Below are 20,632 nucleotides of genomic sequence, written 5' to 3' on the forward strand. Positions count from 1 at the left end.
CCGGCACCCTGCCGGAGCGGGGAAGTGCCCCCGGAAGGCTTCTCCATCGACACCGCTGCCATCGACACCGCCATCTTCATCACCACTGCTGCTCCCATGAGGAGGGAGTAGTTCTCCATTGAGGCTCGGGGCTGTACCGGTAGCTATGTGGTTCATCTCTCTCTATGTACTTCAATACAATAATCTCATGAGCTGCCTTACATGATTGAGATTCATATGATGATGCTTGTAATCTAGATGTCATTATGCTAGTCAAGCGAGTTTTACTTATGTGATCTCCGGAGACTCCTTGTCCCACGTGTGTAAAGGTGACAGTGTGTGCACCGTGTGGGTCTCTTAGGCTATATTTCACAGAATACTTATTCACTGTTATGAATGGCATAGTGAAGTGCTTATTTATATCTCTTTATGATTGCAATGTGTTTTGTATCACAATTAATCTATGTGCTACTCTAGCAATGTTATTAAAGTAGTTTTATTCCTCCTGCACGATGTAATGGTGATAGTGTGTGCATCCGTGTTAGTACTTGGTTTATTCTATGATCATGATCTCTTGTAGATTGCGAAGTTAACTATTGCTATGATAGTATTGATGTGTATTATTCCTCCTACATAAGCATGAAGGTGACAAGTGTGCATGCTACGTTAGTACTTGGTTTAGTCGTATTGATCTATCTTACACTCTAAGGTTACTTAAATATGAACATTTAATTGTGGAGCTTGTTAACTCCGGCATTGAGGGTTCGTGTAATCCTACGCAATGTGTTCATCATCCAACAAGAGAGTGTAGAGTATGCATTTATCTATTCTGTTATGTGATCAAAGTTGAGAGTGTCCACTAGTGAAAGTCTATTCCCTAGGCCTTGTTCCTAAATATCGCTATCGCTGCTTGTTTATCGTTTTATCTGCGTTACTACTGCTGCGTTACTACTGCATGTTTACTTCCCGCAATATTACTACCATCAATCGCACGCCAGCAAGCACTTTTCTCGGCGCCATACTACTGCTCATATTCATTCATACCACTTGTATTTCACTATCTCTTCGCCGAACTAGTACACCTATTAGGTGTGTTGGGGACACAAGAGACTTCTTGCTTTGTGGTTGCAGGGTTGCATGAGAGGGATATCTTTGACCTCTTCCTCCCTGAGTTCGATAAACCTTGGGTGATCCACTTAAGGGAAACTTGCTGCTGTTCTACAAACCTCTGCTCTTGGAGGCCCAACACTGTCTACAAGAATAGAAGCTCCCGTAGACATCAAGTACCCAAAGTGGCACCCATTGAAAGGATGCCTTACAATGAGCCGCTCCCTTTCCCAATGCCAGCGGCAAGGCACATTAGATCTCAACTCCTTGCAGAACAAAAAAGAAGAAGAGGTAAAAGAGGTAAGATCATCGGAGGTAAAGTTTAGTAACGGGGAACCTACTTATGAAGTTGCAAATGAGGAAGGTGAGGTAACTAAGGAAGTTATTTTAGCTATGCATGCACACTGCAACATAGTTGAGCTCGATTCCGAAGCCTCACAACTCGTAGAAGCTATGGTTAAAGCAAAGAATGTGGGCAAACCTGTTTTACCCTGCACTTTTGGTGGATCCTCTTATTATCCTCTGTGATATTGGGCTGTTAATGTTATTCCCTATATATTTTATTTTGGTATCCAAGATGAACTTAAACATTCACAATTAGAAGACACAAACATGAAAATAATGCTAGCTGATAAGTCTCTCCGAGTTCCTATGGGATTAATAAAAAATGTACCTATTACAATAGAACATTAGACTTATACCATTGATTTTGTTGTCATTGATATGCCAATTAATTTTCATTGTTCAATCAATTTTGGAATAACTTTCTTAAACACTCCAGGAGCTAATATTGATTGTAGGAAGGAAACTATTTCTCTTAAGTTTGGGAACGAAGTGGTGAGTTCCCATTTCTCGAAGTTTACTCATAAACCAATTATTGAAGATATTGAAGAGGAAGAATTTGAGGAGGAAGTTAATATGGCTAATCTTTCTGCAATAATTTATGATACTCCAATACTATGATAGGATTAGATAAAGATGATATTGAGAAATGTTTGAAATCTCTCCCTATAACTGATAACTTAACCTATGAGAAATGTGAAGTACCTGAAAGAAAGGGAGATGGAGATTTACCACCACTACAACTGAAACATCTTCCTCCAGATTTAAAATATAGCTTTGTAGATGAAACAAATAGATATCATGTTATTGTGACTACTAACCTTTCAAAAAAGGAGAAAGAACTTAATGATGGTGCTTAAAATACACTGTAAGGTTTTTGGGTAATCTTTGAATGACTTGAAGGGGATCAGTCCCTCGATAGCCACTCATTGAATATTCATGGAAGACGGAGCCCAACCAGTTGATGATTTTCAGAGGACACTTAAGGCTAGAATGAAGGAAGTGGTAAGAAAAGAAATCATCCGCCTCCTCGACGCAGATATCATTTATCATGTTAAAGAAAGTGACTGGATGAGTTCTGATCATTGTGTCTCTAAGAAAGGAGAATTTATCGTTGTACCAAATAAACACAATGAAATGGTCCCAACTAGAACTGTTGTATGATGTGCATTGATTTTAGGAAATTGAATAAGGAGACTAGGAAAGATCATTACCTATTGCCCTTTATAGATCAAACTTTGGAAATGCTTGCTAGACATTCGTATTTTGTTATCTTGATGGATATTCTAGGTTGTCCTAAATAGTTGTTCATCCGAAAAATCAATTGAAAATAACTTTCACTTGCCCTTTTTTTTCGAGAACCCGCAGGAGATCTGCGCGTCATTTCATTAAGCAAATAGGAGAAGAAAAGTTGTTACAACCCTGCCTTTGGCATGGGAGGGCAACCACCACACGGACACCCTAATGGCGCCGTAAACCTCTCAAGTTATTCCTCGCCCTCTCCCACGTCTACAAGAGATCCACATGTCCCACTCCGCATATATCAAGGCTAGCACCCTAGGCGCGGTGGTATAGACGCCCTCAAACACCCGAGCATTCCTCTCTAGCCAAATGGATCGAAGGGTGAGCATGATGGCGGAGTTCGCAGTCTTGGAGGCGGCGCTAGGCAAGCGCTCCACCGTCGTCGGCCACCAGGAGGTGAGGGTTGAGTCCGACACTGGTGGCAGGATGTCGATCCTCGCATGCTGGAGCACGCCTGTCCAGATAGCAATGGCGAAGGGGCATTGCAGGGAGAGGTGGTCGTAGGATGCCTTTTGGATTGTGCAATGCACCAGCTACTTTTCAAAGATGCATGACCGCTATATTCACCGATTATACTGAGCACATAATTTAACAAAGTACATATACGGACGATTACAAATACGTACATACACTCACCCAGGCGAATGCACGCATACACACTCTACCACTCTTTCTATTAATATAATGCATTCAAACTTGTGTTTTGTTTTTCAAAAAAGAAAGAAAGAGTGTTCTGCTTAGTGCCGATTGCTGTCAGCATGTAGTCCGTGTGTACGAACCTGCAATAGCTTACATGTTTAACAGTACTTTGAACTGAACTATAATCGAAGTCGTATTCTGAACTTCATCATGCAAGGTAGTGGGAAGCAGGATCGCTTCCGCCTCTGGAACAGGGATTGTGTCCGGATTCATCATGAACTACGGAACAAACTTGGAGTCTTGTTAAAGCGAAGCGAAACCGAGTGGTGGGCATATACCGGGCGCTAGAGAAGGAAAAGGAAAGAAGGCCATGGACGAGGAAGAAGGATGCTGGGAGTTCCCGACGGACGTCCTGGTGGAGATCCTCCAGCGTCTTCCGCCGAGCTCCCGGCGCCGGTCCCGCCTGGTGTGCCGGCACTGGCGCGACGCCGTGGATGAGCGCACCACGGAGATGCGGAGCCGCGCCAAAGCCCTCCTCTGGAACGCCGAACACTCGGTCGCATATGTGGTGGACGACCTGTCGCCGTCGTCGACGGGGAGCTGCACTGAGCTTTGGAGGCGGCCGGACTCCGGATACCGCCGCACTTACAGCGGCCCGCAGCCGGTGGCTACGTGCAACGGCCTGCTGTGCCTGTGCGACAACACGAAGCGGCCTGGTGGCGCTATCACCCTGGTGAACCCGGCCACCGGCGAGGCCCTGCCTGTCCCGCCGCTGCCGCTGCCGTGCGACAGCCTGTTGGACGACTCGAACTGGTGGGTTTATCGGCACTGGAACCGGGCCTACACCTTTGCGTACCACCCGATTTCCGGCAAGTACAAGGTGGTGCATGTCCCCAGCAGCTTCCGCGATCGCTGCAAGTTCGACTCCGTGCAAGTGCTCACGCTGGGGGAGGCGTCGTGGCGGGAGGTCCCGGCCAGTCCTGATGCGATGTGCCACCTGCTCGCCGGTGTCATCAGCGTTGACGGCACGACATACTGGACAACGGATGGCTCCGCAGCGAGGGTGGTATCATTTGACCTGGAGCAGGAGCGCGTCACCTCCTTCCGGCTGCCGCCGAGACCAAAAAGGGCTTCTTACTACCCCCTTACGGCAGTGCACGGGCGGCTGGGCATCGTCGTCGGCCAGGGAGACGTTTTACTGACGACTGTGGTGTGGGTTCTGGACAAGAGACGGCGGTGGAGCCGCTGGTACACCCTCCGCCAACAACAGATCCCGCACCCACACTTCGTCTACGGCAACTATGTGCTCACGCAAGAGAATTCCTTGTATGCGCACTACACGCGCAAAAAAAGCCCATCTCTGTCTAGTGGCGTGCTGCGGGTTAAACCTCACCAACATCACAAGGTCACCAACAAAATATTCGGCTACGCTTACTATCCAAGTGGGACATTTGCCTACGTGGAGACGACCGAGCCATTGAGTGTTTATACGCAACAAATTAGTTAACACACTAGTCTTCTGTGGATTTTGCAAATTTGTTTATTTATATAGCTTGGTAATAATTTCTTCATCTATTGGCAATAATGTTTCCATGTAGTACTATATTCAAATATATACCCACCTATGTGGGTACTATTTTTTTCATAAGAAATCTTTATATCCTTTCCCAAGACTCCCAACTCTCCAACATTTTGGAAATCTCACATGTGCCCTCATTACATTTGCTCGAATGTCAAGTACTCCCTCCGATTCAAAATAAAGCTGCTCAACTTTGAGCACCTTTTTTTTGAAAAGGAGGGAGTGTGAAAAATCAAAAAGAAAACAAGACTGGACCTAGTTCTTTGTTGATTTACAGTAACCAGTAACAAGCAGCAGTACCTCCAGTAACAGACTGTACAAAAGGGTGATTCACCAGAACGAGTTTGTAAATGTGAAGTATGACAAAACAGAAAAGAAGGAATACTGGAACTAGTTCTTTTGTTGATTTACAGCAACCAGTACCAAGCAGCACTACTCCAGTAACAGAAAGTACAAAAGGGTGTTTTACCAGAACGAGTTTGTAACTGTGAAGTATGCCAAAACAGAAAAAGAATGAATACTGGAACTAATTCTTTTGTTGATTACAGTAACAAGCAGCAGTATCTCGTCAACTGTGCACAAGAGTGTTTAGGCAGAACGAGTTTGTAAGAGCCAATTTGATGAGAATTTACACAGATAACAGGCTGTAAGAGAGGTGACAAAGGCTGCAACACTTGTATGCAGTTAGAACAAGAAGCGGTGCGCGGAGTTGAAGCTTACCAAGCTCCACGGCGCCATCAGATGAAGAACATGCTGTCCCTGACAGCCGCGTGCATCTCCGGTAACACAGAAGCATTCACAGAGGCCGAGGACGATGGCCCAGCCTTCTGGGCCTGGGACGCCATGTAGTAGTCCCTGCCGCGGTAGGCCGCGAGGTCGGCATACTTTACGGGCGTCGTCAGCGACACCGGCTTGGTGCAGCGAGCGAACATGAAGCAGAGGCTGTAGACAAGCTTCTGCATGTCGACAGGCTGAAAGCCGTGCTCGTTCCACAGCATGTAGTAGTGGGTCGGCCGGCTCGTCCCATGCAGCCCCTCGTGGCTGCAGAGGAAGAAGTCCTCATCCGGCTTGTCGACCACCTCGGCATCGACAACCGTTCCAGGGAGCACGTTGCCGCTATTCGTCTGTTGCTCCTTGTGTGTGCTGGGGAACGGGAACAGCCGTGTGCTGTGCCGCTTCTTGGCCACGATCACTGTAATCGTCGGCAAGTAGCCGTCCTGCTCGAACTTTTTCCTCATGGGATCCACTTCTTTCTGGGGGACCATATTCAACTGCTCGTCGCTCACACCATCGCGGAAGTAAATGATCTTCTCTGGCTTGACGCCGTTGTTCCTGTTCTTGAAGACTTCAATGAGCTCACCACACATTACATCAAGCTCCGCGATCATCTCACAGCCCTGTTTCTGTGCACGGATTCTCGACACATACTTGCTGGCGCTAGCGTCCATGGAGGCGACAACAGCTGCTATGGACTCACTCTCTTTGTCTCCTGGGGATGGATGGTTCACATCCGCGCCGATGAACATAAAAGGCGTGCCAGCCACCCGTGGGAACTTGTCAGAGAGCTGAACGTTGCTTCCACCGAGCTTGCTGTTGATCTTCAGAGCAAGGTTTGACATGTACTGGTCCTGGTGTTTGTTTGCGTGGTGGCTCAACAAGCACTGGGTCTTGATCCCCAGCTGCGTCTCGCAGATCAGTTTCAGTGTCTTGTAACCAGGATGCTGCTCGGACATCGGGCAGAAGAGGAGCTGCAGCTCATCAGCCTGTTCTGCTTGCCTGAGCTCCTCCAACAGTTGGCTTGGATCTGATAGCACTGACATTTTTGATGGAAGCTTAAAGCATGGTTCCTCATGCATCTCAATGCCAAGTTCACAGCACTTGCTGACGATGTAGCTAGTGAACATTTTCACATCAAGCGCTTCCTTCCTGGGGCGCGATTCTTGAGCGCTGAAATCCAAAATGCCCCAGTTCCGGAGTCTCTTGCCTTCAGATATTGTGCGACCACGAAGGTTCCACTGGCAGTTAGGGGAGCCAATTCTGAATTTGGAGGAGTCGCCGAGTTTTAGCATGGGGGCAGGAAGGACCTTGCCCATGACTTCTGTCATTTCTTTCACCAGTGTAATGTTGAACTGCTTGCCTCGGTTACCTCTGTTAGTAAAATGATACTTAGTAGCTGCTAATAAAAATGAGTTCATCTTGCTAATTCTCTACTCCATCTGTCCCATAATATCATATGTTATTAAAACCAATATATGAGCATACTGGTTGTAATAACGTCTTATATTATGGGATGGAGGGAAAAATATGCATCAGATCCTTTCTTGAAATAAAGACAAATATCACCTCGGTCCAAAGAAACAAAATTCCAGAAAATACTAAATGTAGCTTCAACAAAACTTACACAAGGGAGCAGTGAATTGAAAAATATACCACTAACATAGCCACACTTCCTCTTTAATTAGCATATGTTAGCACAAGTTTCGACTTTTATTATAGACGTATAAGGAAAACTATTGCATTAGAACTTCTAGCAAATTAAATTGCAATGGATTCACTTTTCCAGCAGCAACTAATAACCATGTTGATAAAATAAGCTTCCAACTAACGAAAGTAAAGAATGGACGGTCAGGCTTTTGCGAATAGTAGAATGACACCCAAACTCAAAACAGTTACCTGCAGGGCCCAGCTTTTACCATCCGCAGAATCTCCTCTTTCCGTTTAGATGCAGAGACTGGCTTTTGTGGTTTCTGGTTGGGATCCTTGGGATACTTCTGCCATCCATGAAGATTACACAACTCAATGGGGACATAATTCGGTCTTTCTGGATTCTTGTTCAGAACCAAGCATGGAAGCTTGTTATGCCTAATCACCTTCCCATGCTTCTTCAGATAATAATCAGAAAGGCTCCAAATCTCACTACTCTTGTCTTCGTCGAAATCGAAGAAGGTCATCTGTTCAGCACGCTCATCTGTCAAGCCTTGAACCTTGTACTTCCGGCCTACAGAGGACTTCTGGTAACTCAAGGTAACACAGAGGCCTTTAAGCTGGCCCTCCAAATATTTCCGCCCTTTCTCGGTTAGATCTGCAAAGGGCTCCCTGACATCAATGCGGTTCAGCAAGTCCTTCACTAGATTCAGAACACTGGTTTCAGGTTGGCAAAATTCCATAGCTGAATAGTCTACACACTGGACCATGCCTTGCTTGGTGGGTTTTAGCGTCTGCTTGGTCCCTTTGAGAGAACTGGTAGTAATAGCATAACGCGGAGTCTCATTCCCTGCAGACCACTCTGGCATATAAAATCTTGGCCCAATGATAATCTTGTCCAAGCTAGAGGCCTCGCGCACAATGACATCAAGGCACCGCAGGACATTTGCTGGCACAGGCTGATGATCTAGCTGGCTTAACGACAGCTCCTGCTTAAGCTCTGCTGATGCATTATAGTTCCGTGACCCGACTTTCACAGTGTATACTCTCTCTGGCAGTCTGGTAAAGGTGAACAGATCACCCTTTCCATCATAAGCAACAGCCAATGGGTGTGGAGGATCCTTTAGTATCTTAAAGAGTTGAGCCTTTGCACATTTCAGATCTGCCGTGGAGAGCTTCACGACTGAAGCCCCAGAAGAATCTTCATCAAGCTTTTCAGAATCTTCAGCCAGCTTGATCTCATACCGAAAGATAGTTGATTCCTCAAATGTGATTTTAAAGTGGTTCACCAAAAGTTTGACTTCATTGGGGATAACTGCTCGGCCTAGAGGGGAACAAAGAGCAGTTAGAATCAGTGAAGGTTTACATAAGGAAAACAATAACATAGCATTCTACTAGAGAGGGGGAATGGAGGATCACCAAAAGATGCAGTTTCCCTCACGGTTTGAATTGACACTACAATTTCCCAAATTTAAATGCAGAAGTAAATTTTGCTATGAGGAGAGGAAATCGCTCATCCTTTCCAAATTCAGATAGTAAATATTCCCCTGCACTGAAGTTCATTTTAATTCGTACATTTACTAATACAAATGGTGACCCCCAAAAGACCCATATTTCTTCTCCATGCTGACTCCAAATCATAGCATGGAGCAACTTCCACTGACCCATGCATGCCAAGCCTACTTGTCAAATAACACATTTCAAAGAGAAGCGCAAAAAGAATCGAGTACAGGTACTCACTAGTAACAACTCTGATGCTTTCTTGTCTTCTTGATAAATGATATAGTACATAAACGATGTTCTGAAACTAAAAGTAAACTACGAGAAAGATGATGACAGGAACAAAAAAAAATAAGACATCACAGGTGGTATAAGAAAGTGGGAGGCTCCAAAAGGACAAGGTTTACCAAAAGAGTAGATCTGAACTTTGAAGTCATTTTCAGACAGTGGATGTGAAATATTTATTTTGTTAAGTAAGAGAAAACTGGCTATCTTTAAAAATGCATACCAGGTATGACCTACTCATAGTCTGAGTATATTGATATCAGGACAATTCCAATGAGAAAGTATTGCATGCTGCACAAAGTTAAAATTTGTACATAATGGACAGAGATATTTACAAATTTTACATTTGATGATCATGATATGCCATATGAATAAATCAAATTTCTGATCTCTATACATCATCAAATTTACAATATATTTGGTGTCACCCAGAGAAAACGCAGAAACCGGTAATTAGACTCCAGCACAAAAATACAGTTGTGCTACTTGCACCAAAAATATTTAGGAAACACTCGTGCAAAATACAAGACCACTCACACATGACATTCTAATTGTACCAGGAAATGCAAGATAACAAGTATGTCAGAAAAAGAAAAAACAAATGAATAAAGAACCACACACCCCCAGTTTCATACGAATAAAGAACCATTGTGACTAATTTCGACAGTGCAGCAACATGAGGTAGATTGCGATGCAGTCAAATAATTGGTCAACCTACAATAGACAAGCTTCTCCAAAACCATGAAACAGTAAAAAACAACAAGGCAACAATTAAGCACTACACTAATTTACTAGTATGATGGCTGTCACGGCCCAGATCTGAAGAGTGGAATATAAGGAGGTATACTAGCCTCAAATGTGTTTCTAAACCGTTTCTAAACCTTAGGTGATGGCAAGCAGCATGACAAACATAGGTCAGTATATGCACAGGATTAATAACAATCCCCAACTTTCAATGTTTGACGGATCGCCAAGAGGAGTCGAACCCAATGTAAATTCTCGATTGTACAGTGGCACTACATCAAGGTGAGAGACCAAACTACAAGGTTCCTCTAATGCTAGCTATCTGACAGGATTTCCTTTTATCTCATATGATGTGCGTCCTCTCAAACAACAACCATTTCTCGTCTCAGAATTTTGGAACAGAGTTTACTGATAACAGTTCAAAGTTCATTTAGCATCTACGCAAGGTCAGCACCGCATCTTCCTCCCAATAGCTGCAACAAGAACAACTCTAATACAGGGAATGCAGCAAAGGGAACTTATCATAAACCTGGAGCACATTTGGGCATCCCAAATACTACAACAGATCGAAGCATATCAAACTTCAAGCAACTCGAGGCACTACATAATCGTGAACAGCAATCTGAAAAGAAAAACAATCCAAGATCACACCGATGCGAACACTACTGTGAATCAGCACGCGGCCAACAGAAATTGCAACCGCAGGCACTTGGTTCCACAACGTGAGCAGCCCGCGCGCGCTACTGCAACATCGAACGCCTGCAGAAACGCGTCGCCTCGATCAAACCGCGCGCGCGCACACGCGAAATCGAACAGCGCAGGCTCTAGCAATTAACTAACCATGACGAAACCCTAGATGGCTTGATACCGATCACCGCTCGTGTTTCGAACGTTTCAGAGGAACGAAGCATGCCCAGAATGAGTTCACAGCGCTCGGGAGTAAATCGGGAAGCAGTGCTTACCAACGGGCCCCGACGAGGACGGGCTCGCCATGTCCCTGGACGCGGTCCTCCTCGGAGAGTACGGCGGGCGGACGTAGTCGTGACGCGGCTGTCCCTGCGCCTGGTGTTGGTACCCGCGGCCAGCACCGCGGCCTCCTCCTCCCTGAACTCTGCTTGGCGAGCCATCTCCGCCGGGGTAGTGGGGTCCTCCGCCGTTGTAGCCGCGTGCGCCGCCACTCCTGCCGCCCCGATTGAAGCCGCCTCCGCCGTACTGGCCATCTCCGCCCCGATTGAAGCCGCCTCCGCCGTACTGGCCATCTCCGCCACGATTGAAGCCGCCTCCGCCGTATTGGCCACCTCCGCCACGATTGAAGCCGGCTCCGCCGTACTGGCCATCTCCGCCACGATTGAAGCCGCCTCCGCCGTAGGGGTCATCTCCGCCGCGATCGATGCCGCCTCCGCCACGATTGGCGCCGCCTCCGCCAGAAGGGCCACCTCCGCTGGGCTTCTTCTTCTTCCCGACGGTAGACCAGGGACCGTCGGGGTCATCGCCCCCGCCGCCGGGAAGTCCCCCTCCGCTGCCGGACATTCTCCGCCGCGGAGCTCAGCCGGAGCAGCGGCCGATGTGGGTGGACTCAGGCGAGAGGGGCTTGGGATTTGGGGGATTTGCTTCTAGAACTTTCGAATGGCGGAGGCGGTTACGGAACGGGCCTTGCGGGACCCACTAGATATAGGAGGGAGGGGCGCGCCGGCGAAAATTGAAAACAGCCACGCCGTTTTGGTGTGAAATGACGCTCTTGCCCCTGGTCGTTACTAGATGCTCCATTGCTCATGCCAGTTTCGACGGTGCCAGCAGGGGTATAAGAGGAAAGCGGTCGAGTCAAGTGAAGCCTGGAGATAAGAAATTCGGATTAGAAAAAAAGAGAGGGAGGAAAGTGGAAAGCGTAAGGAGGAAGCTCGCCAGCTGGACGCGTCGTTGCTGGCTCGCTCTCCTCTTTTTTCTTTATTATAAGCTACTGTACTATGGAATACAAAATTTATGCATTACTCCTTTGCTTATTGTAGTACTCGATCCTTGATGTTTGCATAACCTTAATTTTAGTTCGTTGCTACTCAATGTTCACCTTCAACTCACATTATGTTGCTTTGTGTCACCAACAACATGTTATCCGACACTCAAGAGACTATCAAGCACACGCCGGTCCTTTTTTCGAGTAACCTCTCAAGGATGATAAGAGCATCTACCAGATGCCCTATCTTTGGGCAGCAAAAAAACACACGTTTAGGGCACTTGTTTTTGTCTTTTAGGTGCCCTGAACTATTTTGGCTTTACCGGGTGCCCTATTATAGGGCATCTGATTTTGACTCGTCTCCAACAGCTGCCCTATTTTAGGGCACCGGTGCCGCAAAAACATTGCATAATTGAGAGATAAAACACATGTATATGAATTAAAATATGAATTAAAACATTGCATCACATACGAATTAACTTCAAGCATACCATAGTGCAAATCATATCATAGGTTCACACAAACGACACATAGTTCAACACGAAGACATAGTTCAAAGCATCAAATTAGTTCCAACTACAATAGAGCATAGTTCATAAATCGTTTCCACTGTTAGCATCCTCGGCATTGCTCACTTGGATCTCCTCTGCGGTTCCATCATCATGACGTGTAGTGGTTGAAGCATCACCCATGTTGCCCATTGGAGGTCCAATGTTGCCCATAGGTGGTGCCATGTACCCACCCATGCCGCCCATGGCACCTCCCATGGCTCCACCCATGCCTCCCATGGCACCTCCCATGGCTCCACCCATGCCACCCATGGCCCCTCCCATGGTACCAAAACCGCCACCCATGCCTCCATAGCCGCCTCCCATGGCACCAAAGCCACCTCCCATGCCACCTCACGTGGTCGGCCCTCGCTTGCCGCCGGTGCTTTTCACGCTCCCTCCAGCTGCGGTTGAATCATCGACACCGGTGTTTGGATGGAGAGGCGCGAAGGCGGGGCACCGGCTCGGCGGCACCTTAGGGTTCCCCGCGACGGTGGACGTGGCGGAGGTGGCTGGGCGAAGGTGGGATGGGCGGGGATTGGCGGGCGGAGGGGTGTAGAAGGTCGGCGGAGGGGTGTAGAAGGTCGGCGGAGTAGCCCTGTCGCCGTCCATGGCGAGGAGGTCGCCGACGGGAGGCGAAACGAGCGAGGAGGCGGCACGGCGCGGGGATGGGATGGGAGTAGCGGTTGGCCCTCCCGTGCGATATTTTCTGGATATAGCAGTGGTCCGTGCGCGGACCCCTCTGCCCCAAATACGGGGCGGATAGGAGCAAAATTTGGGGCAGCCTTATTTTAGGGCACCTATTGGAGACTGTTTTTTTTTTGCTCTCTAATGCCCTACAGACTGTTGGTCTCTGGACTAGGACATCTGTTAGAGATGCTCTAAGGCGAGTAAAAAGGATCATGCTAGTAGCCCTGTTTATGGAGAAAATTGGGCCGAAAATCTACACAAGTGAGGGAACCTATTGCCGACGCAGCCCTAGTTCATCAATGCCACAGAGACATGCTTTCGGCTCCAGCGGGTAGCCACCGAGTTTTATTATCTCTCTGTTAATTAATGATTTAAGTGTTATTTAATTACCATGTTAGTATAGTAAACTATGAGCTACACTATTAGACTCCTCAAGAAAAAAAAACTCAACTCTAGAAAAAGAGGTAGCATGTATACAGATGCCCTCGATAAGCAAAGCAGCTGATGATGTCGTGAATCCTCCATTCTTTAAAATTACGATAACCTCACAGGTCGACTGAATAATTATCTTATTACAACGAGTCAGTAGTTTTTGCATCATAAGCATAGTCTACAACATTGTAATTTGTCGCTGACCATTGTTATCACGTATTAGAGCATCTCCAGCCGCGTCCCCCAAACCGTCCCCCAAACCGCGCCGGATTGAGCGTTTGGGGGATGTGTTTTGTTCGTGCCGCCTTTGGGGGACGTCGCTTCCCAGCCGCGTCCCCCAAACACCGGCCCCAAACATTTAAATATTTTTTTTTGACTTTTTTATTTCAATTTCCACAAACTAATACATAATTTGGAACGTGGTTTACACGAAAACATAATTGGGAACGTGGTTTTCCACAAACTAATACAGAGTTTGAACCGTCGTGGACACAAATATAAAATTTTGCAAAGAAACTAAACCTAACTAGGCCGTGCATCGAAGGTTTCCTGTGTTCGCGGCTAAGAAAGAACACTCGAGGGCACACCCGAGTCACCTAAACCGGAAAATCCAGCGGGAGGATGGTGCCCTTGTTGGTTCTACCGATGAGGCGAACAGGCAGAAACCTCCGTGCACGTGTTCGCTGCGAAGAAAGAACACTCGGCCGTCCTCCTCGTCGGTGATGTCGCCTCGGTAGTCCCGGCGGCACCGCGTCTCGTCGAAGACCTTGACGCTCATGTCCCTGTCGCCGAAGTAGGAGAACAGGAGGATGAAGCCGGCTTGGAGGCCGTGGTGCCGCGCGAACTTCTCCCAGCCGATGTTGAGGTACATCTTGCCGCGCGCGTCGTAGATCACGTCGACGATCCACCGGTAGTAGGCCGCACGCAGCCTCCCGCGGATGCATCGTGCGCGAGCGATCGTCGCCGGCGACGTAGTCGGCGAAGGAGTCCGGCAGCCCTCCGGATGCCGCGCGGGTCGCCCTCGAGGACGAGGACGAACTCGAACCGCACGTCCGGCTCCACGTGCATCTCCGACGATGATGAAGCCGGCGGCGTGGAAGGCGACGGCGAGCGCTCAGCTCGCCGCGGCCACGACCACGACCACGACCACGGCCGCGAGGTCGGCCTCCGCCTCTACCGGGACATAGCGTCGAGTCTTGTTGAGATGGTGGCGGCTAGGGTTTGGGAGAGAGGCGCTAGGGTTTGTGTGTGAGAGGGACGATGAGAGGCGGCCCTTTTATAGGCCGGAGGGAGGCGGGGAGCGGTGGCGCGTATTAACGCCGGCACGCGCAGCTAGGCGCGACGGGACGCGTCGCCGCGTCGCCGCGGAACCGCACCGTCGTCGCGTCGTCTGCGGAACCGCGCACCGCCAATAACTTTCGTCGCGAGGTAGGCGACGGTTAGGTTAAAAATTTATTGTGCCGCCGACGAGTCGGCCCCGCCACTCCCCGTCTCGTTGCTGTGTCCGGCGTCCCCGGTGCGTCCCCTGTGGGACGGGGACGGGCTCGGGGCGCCGGACACCGAATGGGGGCGCGCCGGATAAAAATGGGCTTTGGGGGACGCGGCTGGAACGCATTTTCTGTCCGGCGCGCCCCAAATCCCTTTGGAGACGCTTTGGGGGACGCGGCTGGAGATGCTCTTACAGCCCCTGTAGCTCCGCTACATCTACAATTGCAAGCAAACTTTTCCAAGCAAAAAAGCTTTATCTTAGCTAGTAGCTAGTTTGCACTTCCATAGTTCATCCCAAACTGGGTTAGGTCTAGCCGAATTAAGCAGACCCATCCCTCCTTCTCATGTAATCATGTTATTTCTAAACTGAGATTCCCACTCGATATGATGTGTCGATCGAACAGAAAATTTTCCATTTTTGTTCAATCTCCATAAAAAAATCTTCTATACCGTTTACCCTGTTTTTGACTCCAAGTTCGGTCAAAGTAGGTCTTCGCTGGCTTAAGTTTACCCTGTTTTTGCTTCCAATGGAGTCCGTTTAGGACACGCTTGTCCCCTGCTTCCCCCTTCTCGCTCACCAAACAAGGATAGCTCGCTCGAACATCTGCCGGGAAAAGCGTACTGTATATAAGCTCAGACCAAGCGGAGCGCAATCAGCCAAGCAAGCACACTGGTCTCGTCTCGTCTCGTCTCCCACCCGGCGTCCCGGCCGGTCCCCCACCCACCTTGCCTCCGCCCCACGCAACAGCCCACCAGCCACATCCATGGAGAGGAGGATGAGTAGGGCTCGCAGCAGCGGCAGCAAGCGCGCGTCCGCGCCGCCCAAGGTGGTGGCGGTGCTGGCGGGCCTGCTGGAGCGCGCCGCCACGCGCGGCGACGCGGACGGGTCGGCTTCGGCGGCGGCGTTCCGGAGCCCCGGCGGGAGGAAGCCGGAGATCGGCGTGCGGCGGTACGCGGAGCGGATATACCGGTACGCCGGGTGCAGCCCCGCGTGCTTCGTGGTCGCCTACGCCTACCTCGACCGCCTCGCCGCGCCGGCGGATGGCGAGGAGGGGGAGGGCGTGGTGGCGGTGGACTCGTACAGCGTGCACCGCCTGCTCATCACCAGCGTCATGGTCGCCGCCAAGTTCATGGACGACATGTGAGTAGCTTCTTCCATCTCTCGCCAGCTCCGGCGCGCCTGAATTCAGTCTCAGCCTTGGCGCCTTGGCGCCCCGAGCGAGCGCGAGCTAGCAGTTTGGAGCGATTAACAATTCGGGAATCGGAGTAGAGCACATGCGCGCGCGCGGCAGAGTTGACCGCCCTGCCCGCGGATTCCATCTGCTGCTCACTGAGCACGCACCTGCCTGCATCGATCACCCGCGCGCGTCAATTAGCTAGGAATCTAGGATGGATCCATTTGCATTGTGTCTGCACTAATCAACATTTTCGTCGCGCATTAGCATGCTACTAGGCACTGGCATCAATCAAGCGTGGCTGAGTGCTGCAGCGCCGTACGTTCCTCAGCTGATGAAATTTAGAAGCATCAGACCGAACGAATCGAATTTTTAGAAGCTGTTGATTAGAGCAAGTATAATAAGTCCTAGTCAGCTGGCTATAAGAGTTAAAATAATATATTCATGCTTAGTTGGAGGAGAGAGAGGAGGAGAGAGAAGAGGAGTGAGCTCTCACGCAAAGCAGCACTTCAAGACGCGCTCCTAAGCACTTTGTGAGAGTGAAATGTGGACCATACATTGATAAAGTAGTACATGATTATAGCTCACTATTATACATGTTGGCTGTATGTTAGCTACAAATGACATGGCATATGGCTTATAGCCAGCAGCTGGCTATACTATTAAACTTGCTCTTAGGATACCGGGCCGGGCTGTCGGTGTAGAGCTAGAGCAGAGGGTGTGTCGGCAGAGGCGACTCAATCGCCATTAATGTCGCATCCTGACACGTGGGGCTGTTCCCAAGTCCGACGTGGCACGTCTATCTGCCTGCCTGTGTGGTCTGACTCACTGTGCACCCGGAATACGTGGATCGCACGGCCTGCATTCTGGCTAGGCAGCCGAGCTGGACAGCAGGTTAGCAACCTCCTCATCACTATACTACTCCTAGTAGATCAGTAGTGGTAGGTGCGTGGTCGATGCCATGGATATATTCGGCCAGCAAGTTCTCCAAGCTAAACAACTCATTGTCTTCAACAGCCGACGCAATGTACTAGCAAAGCAGAGTGACACGAGCATCAGCTGAAGGGGCCGGCGGGCGGAGCGGGCCATCCGGGCCCGATCTGGGCTGCTAGGGGCGGCGCGGCTGTGCAGCTGAGGGCGGGCGCGACGGCAGGGCGCCGTGTCTGGGGCACGGTGGACGGCCTCGCGACGTCGAGGTGCTGCCTCCGAGCCGCAAGGGGCGCGTTGCTGCTCTGGCCGCGCGCGTTGGTCGGCCGGCGGTGCTGCCCAGCGCCGGGATGGATGTGGCGGCCGTGGTGAAGACGGGGGGTTGATGGATGGAGGATGTCCGGCCTTGAGCACGATGCAGGATGGCGCGACATGATCCGGGCTAATGCCTTGTCCTCGGTGGCTGGCCGGCCGGCAGCTGGCCGAGGCCGGCGATGGCGACGGCTTCGGGCGCCGCTCCCTTCTTGAAGGCATCGCCGAGGTGCTGTTTGTCATCCTGTCTGGGAATGCTCCGGGGTAATCCCTAGATCCGACGTGATCGGTCGATGGCGGCACTCCTGCGTCGTCTTCCCTCTTGAGGGCATCGATTTGGAGCTGCTTAGATCGGAGGGACCCGTGGAAGATGGTTGGTGTTGGCGTCGTGGGCTGCGTGGCAACGATGACAATGGTGAGCGGATCGGAGTTGCGGTATGTCCTTCGTCACCCTCGCCATGATGGTGAAGTCGGAGCCGCGAGGCGACTTGTGGCGACGATGCCACTTGATTGGTGCTTGCGTCGGTGCAAGGCGTGCAACTCTCCTATGAAGGTCACAGTTGGAGTCGGAGCTGCCTCCTCCTCGATGTGCTTGGGGGTCGATTGTTTGGCATAGGCTCACTTGGGCTTCGATGTCATTTGCGGCGAAGGTCTCGGTGGTGGTCGTCTAAGGTGAAGTCGGAATCGCTGGCTCGTGGAGGAGTGACGACGATGACGCTCGATGGCATCCTCAACGATGGCTTTCTTCTCGATGGCGTGTGTGCTTTGTGTGGGTAGCCAGGTTGGCCGGGGTGCTCAGTGTGTGTTGTTGGTTTTCGCCCGATTTTCTCCTAAAAATTGGGCATTTTCTTCTTAATTAATGGATGAGGCAAAACTTTTGCCTCCGTTTCAAAAAAAAAAAAAAAAACAATGGCAATATTGTACAGGATTGTTTTGTATTGTTATGTGCTCCGAACAAATGAATGGACCACCGGTAGGTGCACGGTCGATCATCGGCCGGTTGGGGGGCGTCCGTCGGTCCAGCTGGGTCGCTCAGGTGTTGCCCTCCCACATGATGAACTCGATCGATTGCTCACCTAACTAGAAATCACAGAGTACCAAACACCACTACCCGCACCTTAATTAAAAACCTTGTGCACTTCACAACCAATCATGCGTAGTTCCATGTTACTTACGTTTTCTTTGCTTTGGTACCATGTCGTAATCCATACTTTTCAAATTTGATGACATTGTCGGATATGCGAATAATTTTAATTTTAAAATGTGACAATTACTCTTCCTGCGGAATTTTTTAGTAGGATGTTTTCTTGTATTTTAATAGAAAAATGCTTACAAAACAAATATGATAGTAGTATATGAACTAACGGTGATTTTTGTATATGAGCAGACACTACAACAATGCCTACTTCGCACGGGTGGGCGGGGTGGAGGTGTCGGAGATGAACGGGCTGGAGCTAGAGTTCCTCTTCGCGCTGCGCTTCCGCCTCAATGTCACACCGGACGAGTTCGCCTCTTATTGCGGCACGCTAGAGGGGCAGCTGACTACGACCACGACACCTCCGTTGTCGCCGACGCCCTCATTGTCCCCAACGCAACCGTTAATGATCTCGCCGGAGGAAGAAGAGAGCCGGCGGCAAGAGCAGGGGAAGGTCGATGTCGCGGTTGTGGCGGGCATAACTACCTTCACGGTTGCTCGGTTATCGGTGGCCGAGATCACCCAATAACACGGAACCTACTTGAGATGCCAACGTGGAGGGCATTGCAAAAATGTGCATCGCTCGAGACTTGAGTGATTCTTGTGATTCTTTCGTTCCTTCTTTTTCTCTCTTTGTTTTGGTAGTTTTTCGGTGAGGTGCACCATCAATCCTAACTTCTTCGTTGTTGAATAATGGGCACTAGGTGTCCGTGCATAATTAGTCCATTGTAATTGGTTAGATATAAGCAGAGCCAATATGGTGAAAGAGTGGAGCCCAACCCATCCTAAGATTTGGCCCAACCCATATGCCATCTACAAATGAAAAATAGGAACAAGCCCAAACGAAGTTAGTCATGCTCAACCCTGACAAATGGGTTGGATTCACATGTGGTAGCAATGATGCAGCTATCAATATGCTAATGCATTTATATCATTCGGGTAAAAGTTTTCTATATGAAATCTTTTGATGTTTTTTAATATTGCTTTTGATGTTTTTATTAATGATGAAAACTACATGTATTGCTCCCTGTGGGCCCGTGCCACATTGGCATGTGCCACACAGGCTCCTTCGGCTCAATTTCAGTTATGTTGCAAACGGAATTTTATTTGCTACATAAATTTAAATGCAAATATAGTGCGGTATGCTCGATAAGAAACCCCAACCAACCTGATTGGGGTCAAAAAAATTGTATACAAATGTTTCCGGTGCCACGGAAGCAAATTTTGTGAGTTGGCAATTTTTTTTTTCTATTCAACTGTGTTTGTTTCTCGTAAACGGGGAAGTTCAGATGAATGGAGAAGGTTTTGGTAGCATTGAAAACAACCAAAATCCATTTCTAAAATAGTTACTCAAAATAATCAGTATGATTTAGATGAATCGTTCCTAAAAAAATTGCACGAGAGCAACTAGTCCGATCTAAAGCTAGGATCAATATACCGATTCATGTCCTTCCCAATATAAAAAAAATATACTCTATATTTTTTGATTATAGAAGTAGAGTAGTATCACTCATTTTCAGATAACTTCATGCTCCCACCGATCTCTAGTAAGTGTAAGAGGTTTAATTCAAATTTAATTTGATTTAAACTAAAATCCAATACTTATAATGGACCGGAAAGAGTTTCTTTTTTCTCGAGAGAATGCTAGTTTAGTAGTATTGGTGTTCCTCGCCATCATTGAATGCTCCAAACGAGCTCATGTTCCAGATGAACACTCACATTCTCTCTTTGCCTACCCTCTCCGAAGGCCCAAATGAAACAATCCATATTGAGCAATTTCTGCAAGAAAAAAACATTGGCATTTTAGAACCCGGTCATGGTGTACATTATCATGAGCTTGAGTGATCTCAATTTTTTTCAAAGTTATTCAAATTTTAAAATTAAATTATCATGACTCATGAGCATGAGTGATCTCGGATTTTTAAATATATCCAACTTCTTAGAATGTGAAATAATAGGAGTATACAGATATTTGCTATGAGATGGGCCCCAGCTCGAGGTTGGAACGAAAGC

The 20,632-nt window shown here is 48.7% G+C and overlaps 2 protein-coding genes across 2 annotated transcripts; one reads left to right on the plus strand and one right to left on the minus strand.

Annotated features, from left to right (window-relative positions):
- Window positions 1-5,685: 5,685 nt before the first annotated feature.
- Window positions 5,686-11,431, minus strand: LOC124689639 (protein argonaute 2-like). Its single transcript, XM_047223136.1, has 3 exons — window positions 10,864-11,431; window positions 7,622-8,696; window positions 5,686-7,096 (listed from the first exon to the last, which is right to left on the minus strand). The coding sequence occupies exons 1-3, from the start codon at window positions 11,429-11,431 to the stop codon at window positions 5,686-5,688; spliced, it is 3,054 nt and encodes a 1,017-aa protein (XP_047079092.1).
- Window positions 11,432-15,774: 4,343 nt separating this feature from the next.
- LOC124689640 (cyclin-P4-1-like) lies at window positions 15,775-19,148 on the plus strand. Its single transcript, XM_047223137.1, has 2 exons — window positions 15,775-16,151; window positions 18,812-19,148. Exons 1-2 carry the CDS (start codon window positions 15,775-15,777, stop codon window positions 19,146-19,148), a joined length of 714 nt encoding a protein of 237 aa, XP_047079093.1.
- The last annotated feature ends 1,484 nt before the right edge of the window (window positions 19,149-20,632 follow it).

This window comes from Lolium rigidum, chromosome 2, assembly GCF_022539505.1.
Source record: "Lolium rigidum isolate FL_2022 chromosome 2, APGP_CSIRO_Lrig_0.1, whole genome shotgun sequence".
NCBI classification, from domain to species: Eukaryota; Viridiplantae; Streptophyta; class Magnoliopsida; order Poales; family Poaceae; genus Lolium; species Lolium rigidum.

Bases quoted from the DNA above. Each gene is read 5' to 3' on its own strand.
- LOC124689639 (XM_047223136.1), bottom strand. From the start codon at position 11,431: ATGTCCGGCAGCGGAGGGGGACTTCCCGGCGGCGGGGGCGATGACCCC. The intron at 8,697-10,863 runs GTAAGCACTGCT...GTTCCCCTCTAG, and splicing joins GTCCTCGTCGGGGCCCGTTG to GCCGAGCAGTTATCCCCAAT. The intron at 7,097-7,621 runs GTAACTGTTTTG...TTTTACTAACAG, and splicing joins GTAAAAGCTGGGCCCTGCAG to AGGTAACCGAGGCAAGCAGT.
- LOC124689640 (XM_047223137.1), top strand. From the start codon at position 15,775: ATGGAGAGGAGGATGAGTAGGGCTCGCAGCAGCGGCAGCAAGCGCGCG. The intron at 16,152-18,811 runs GTGAGTAGCTTC...GTATATGAGCAG, and splicing joins GCCAAGTTCATGGACGACAT to ACACTACAACAATGCCTACT.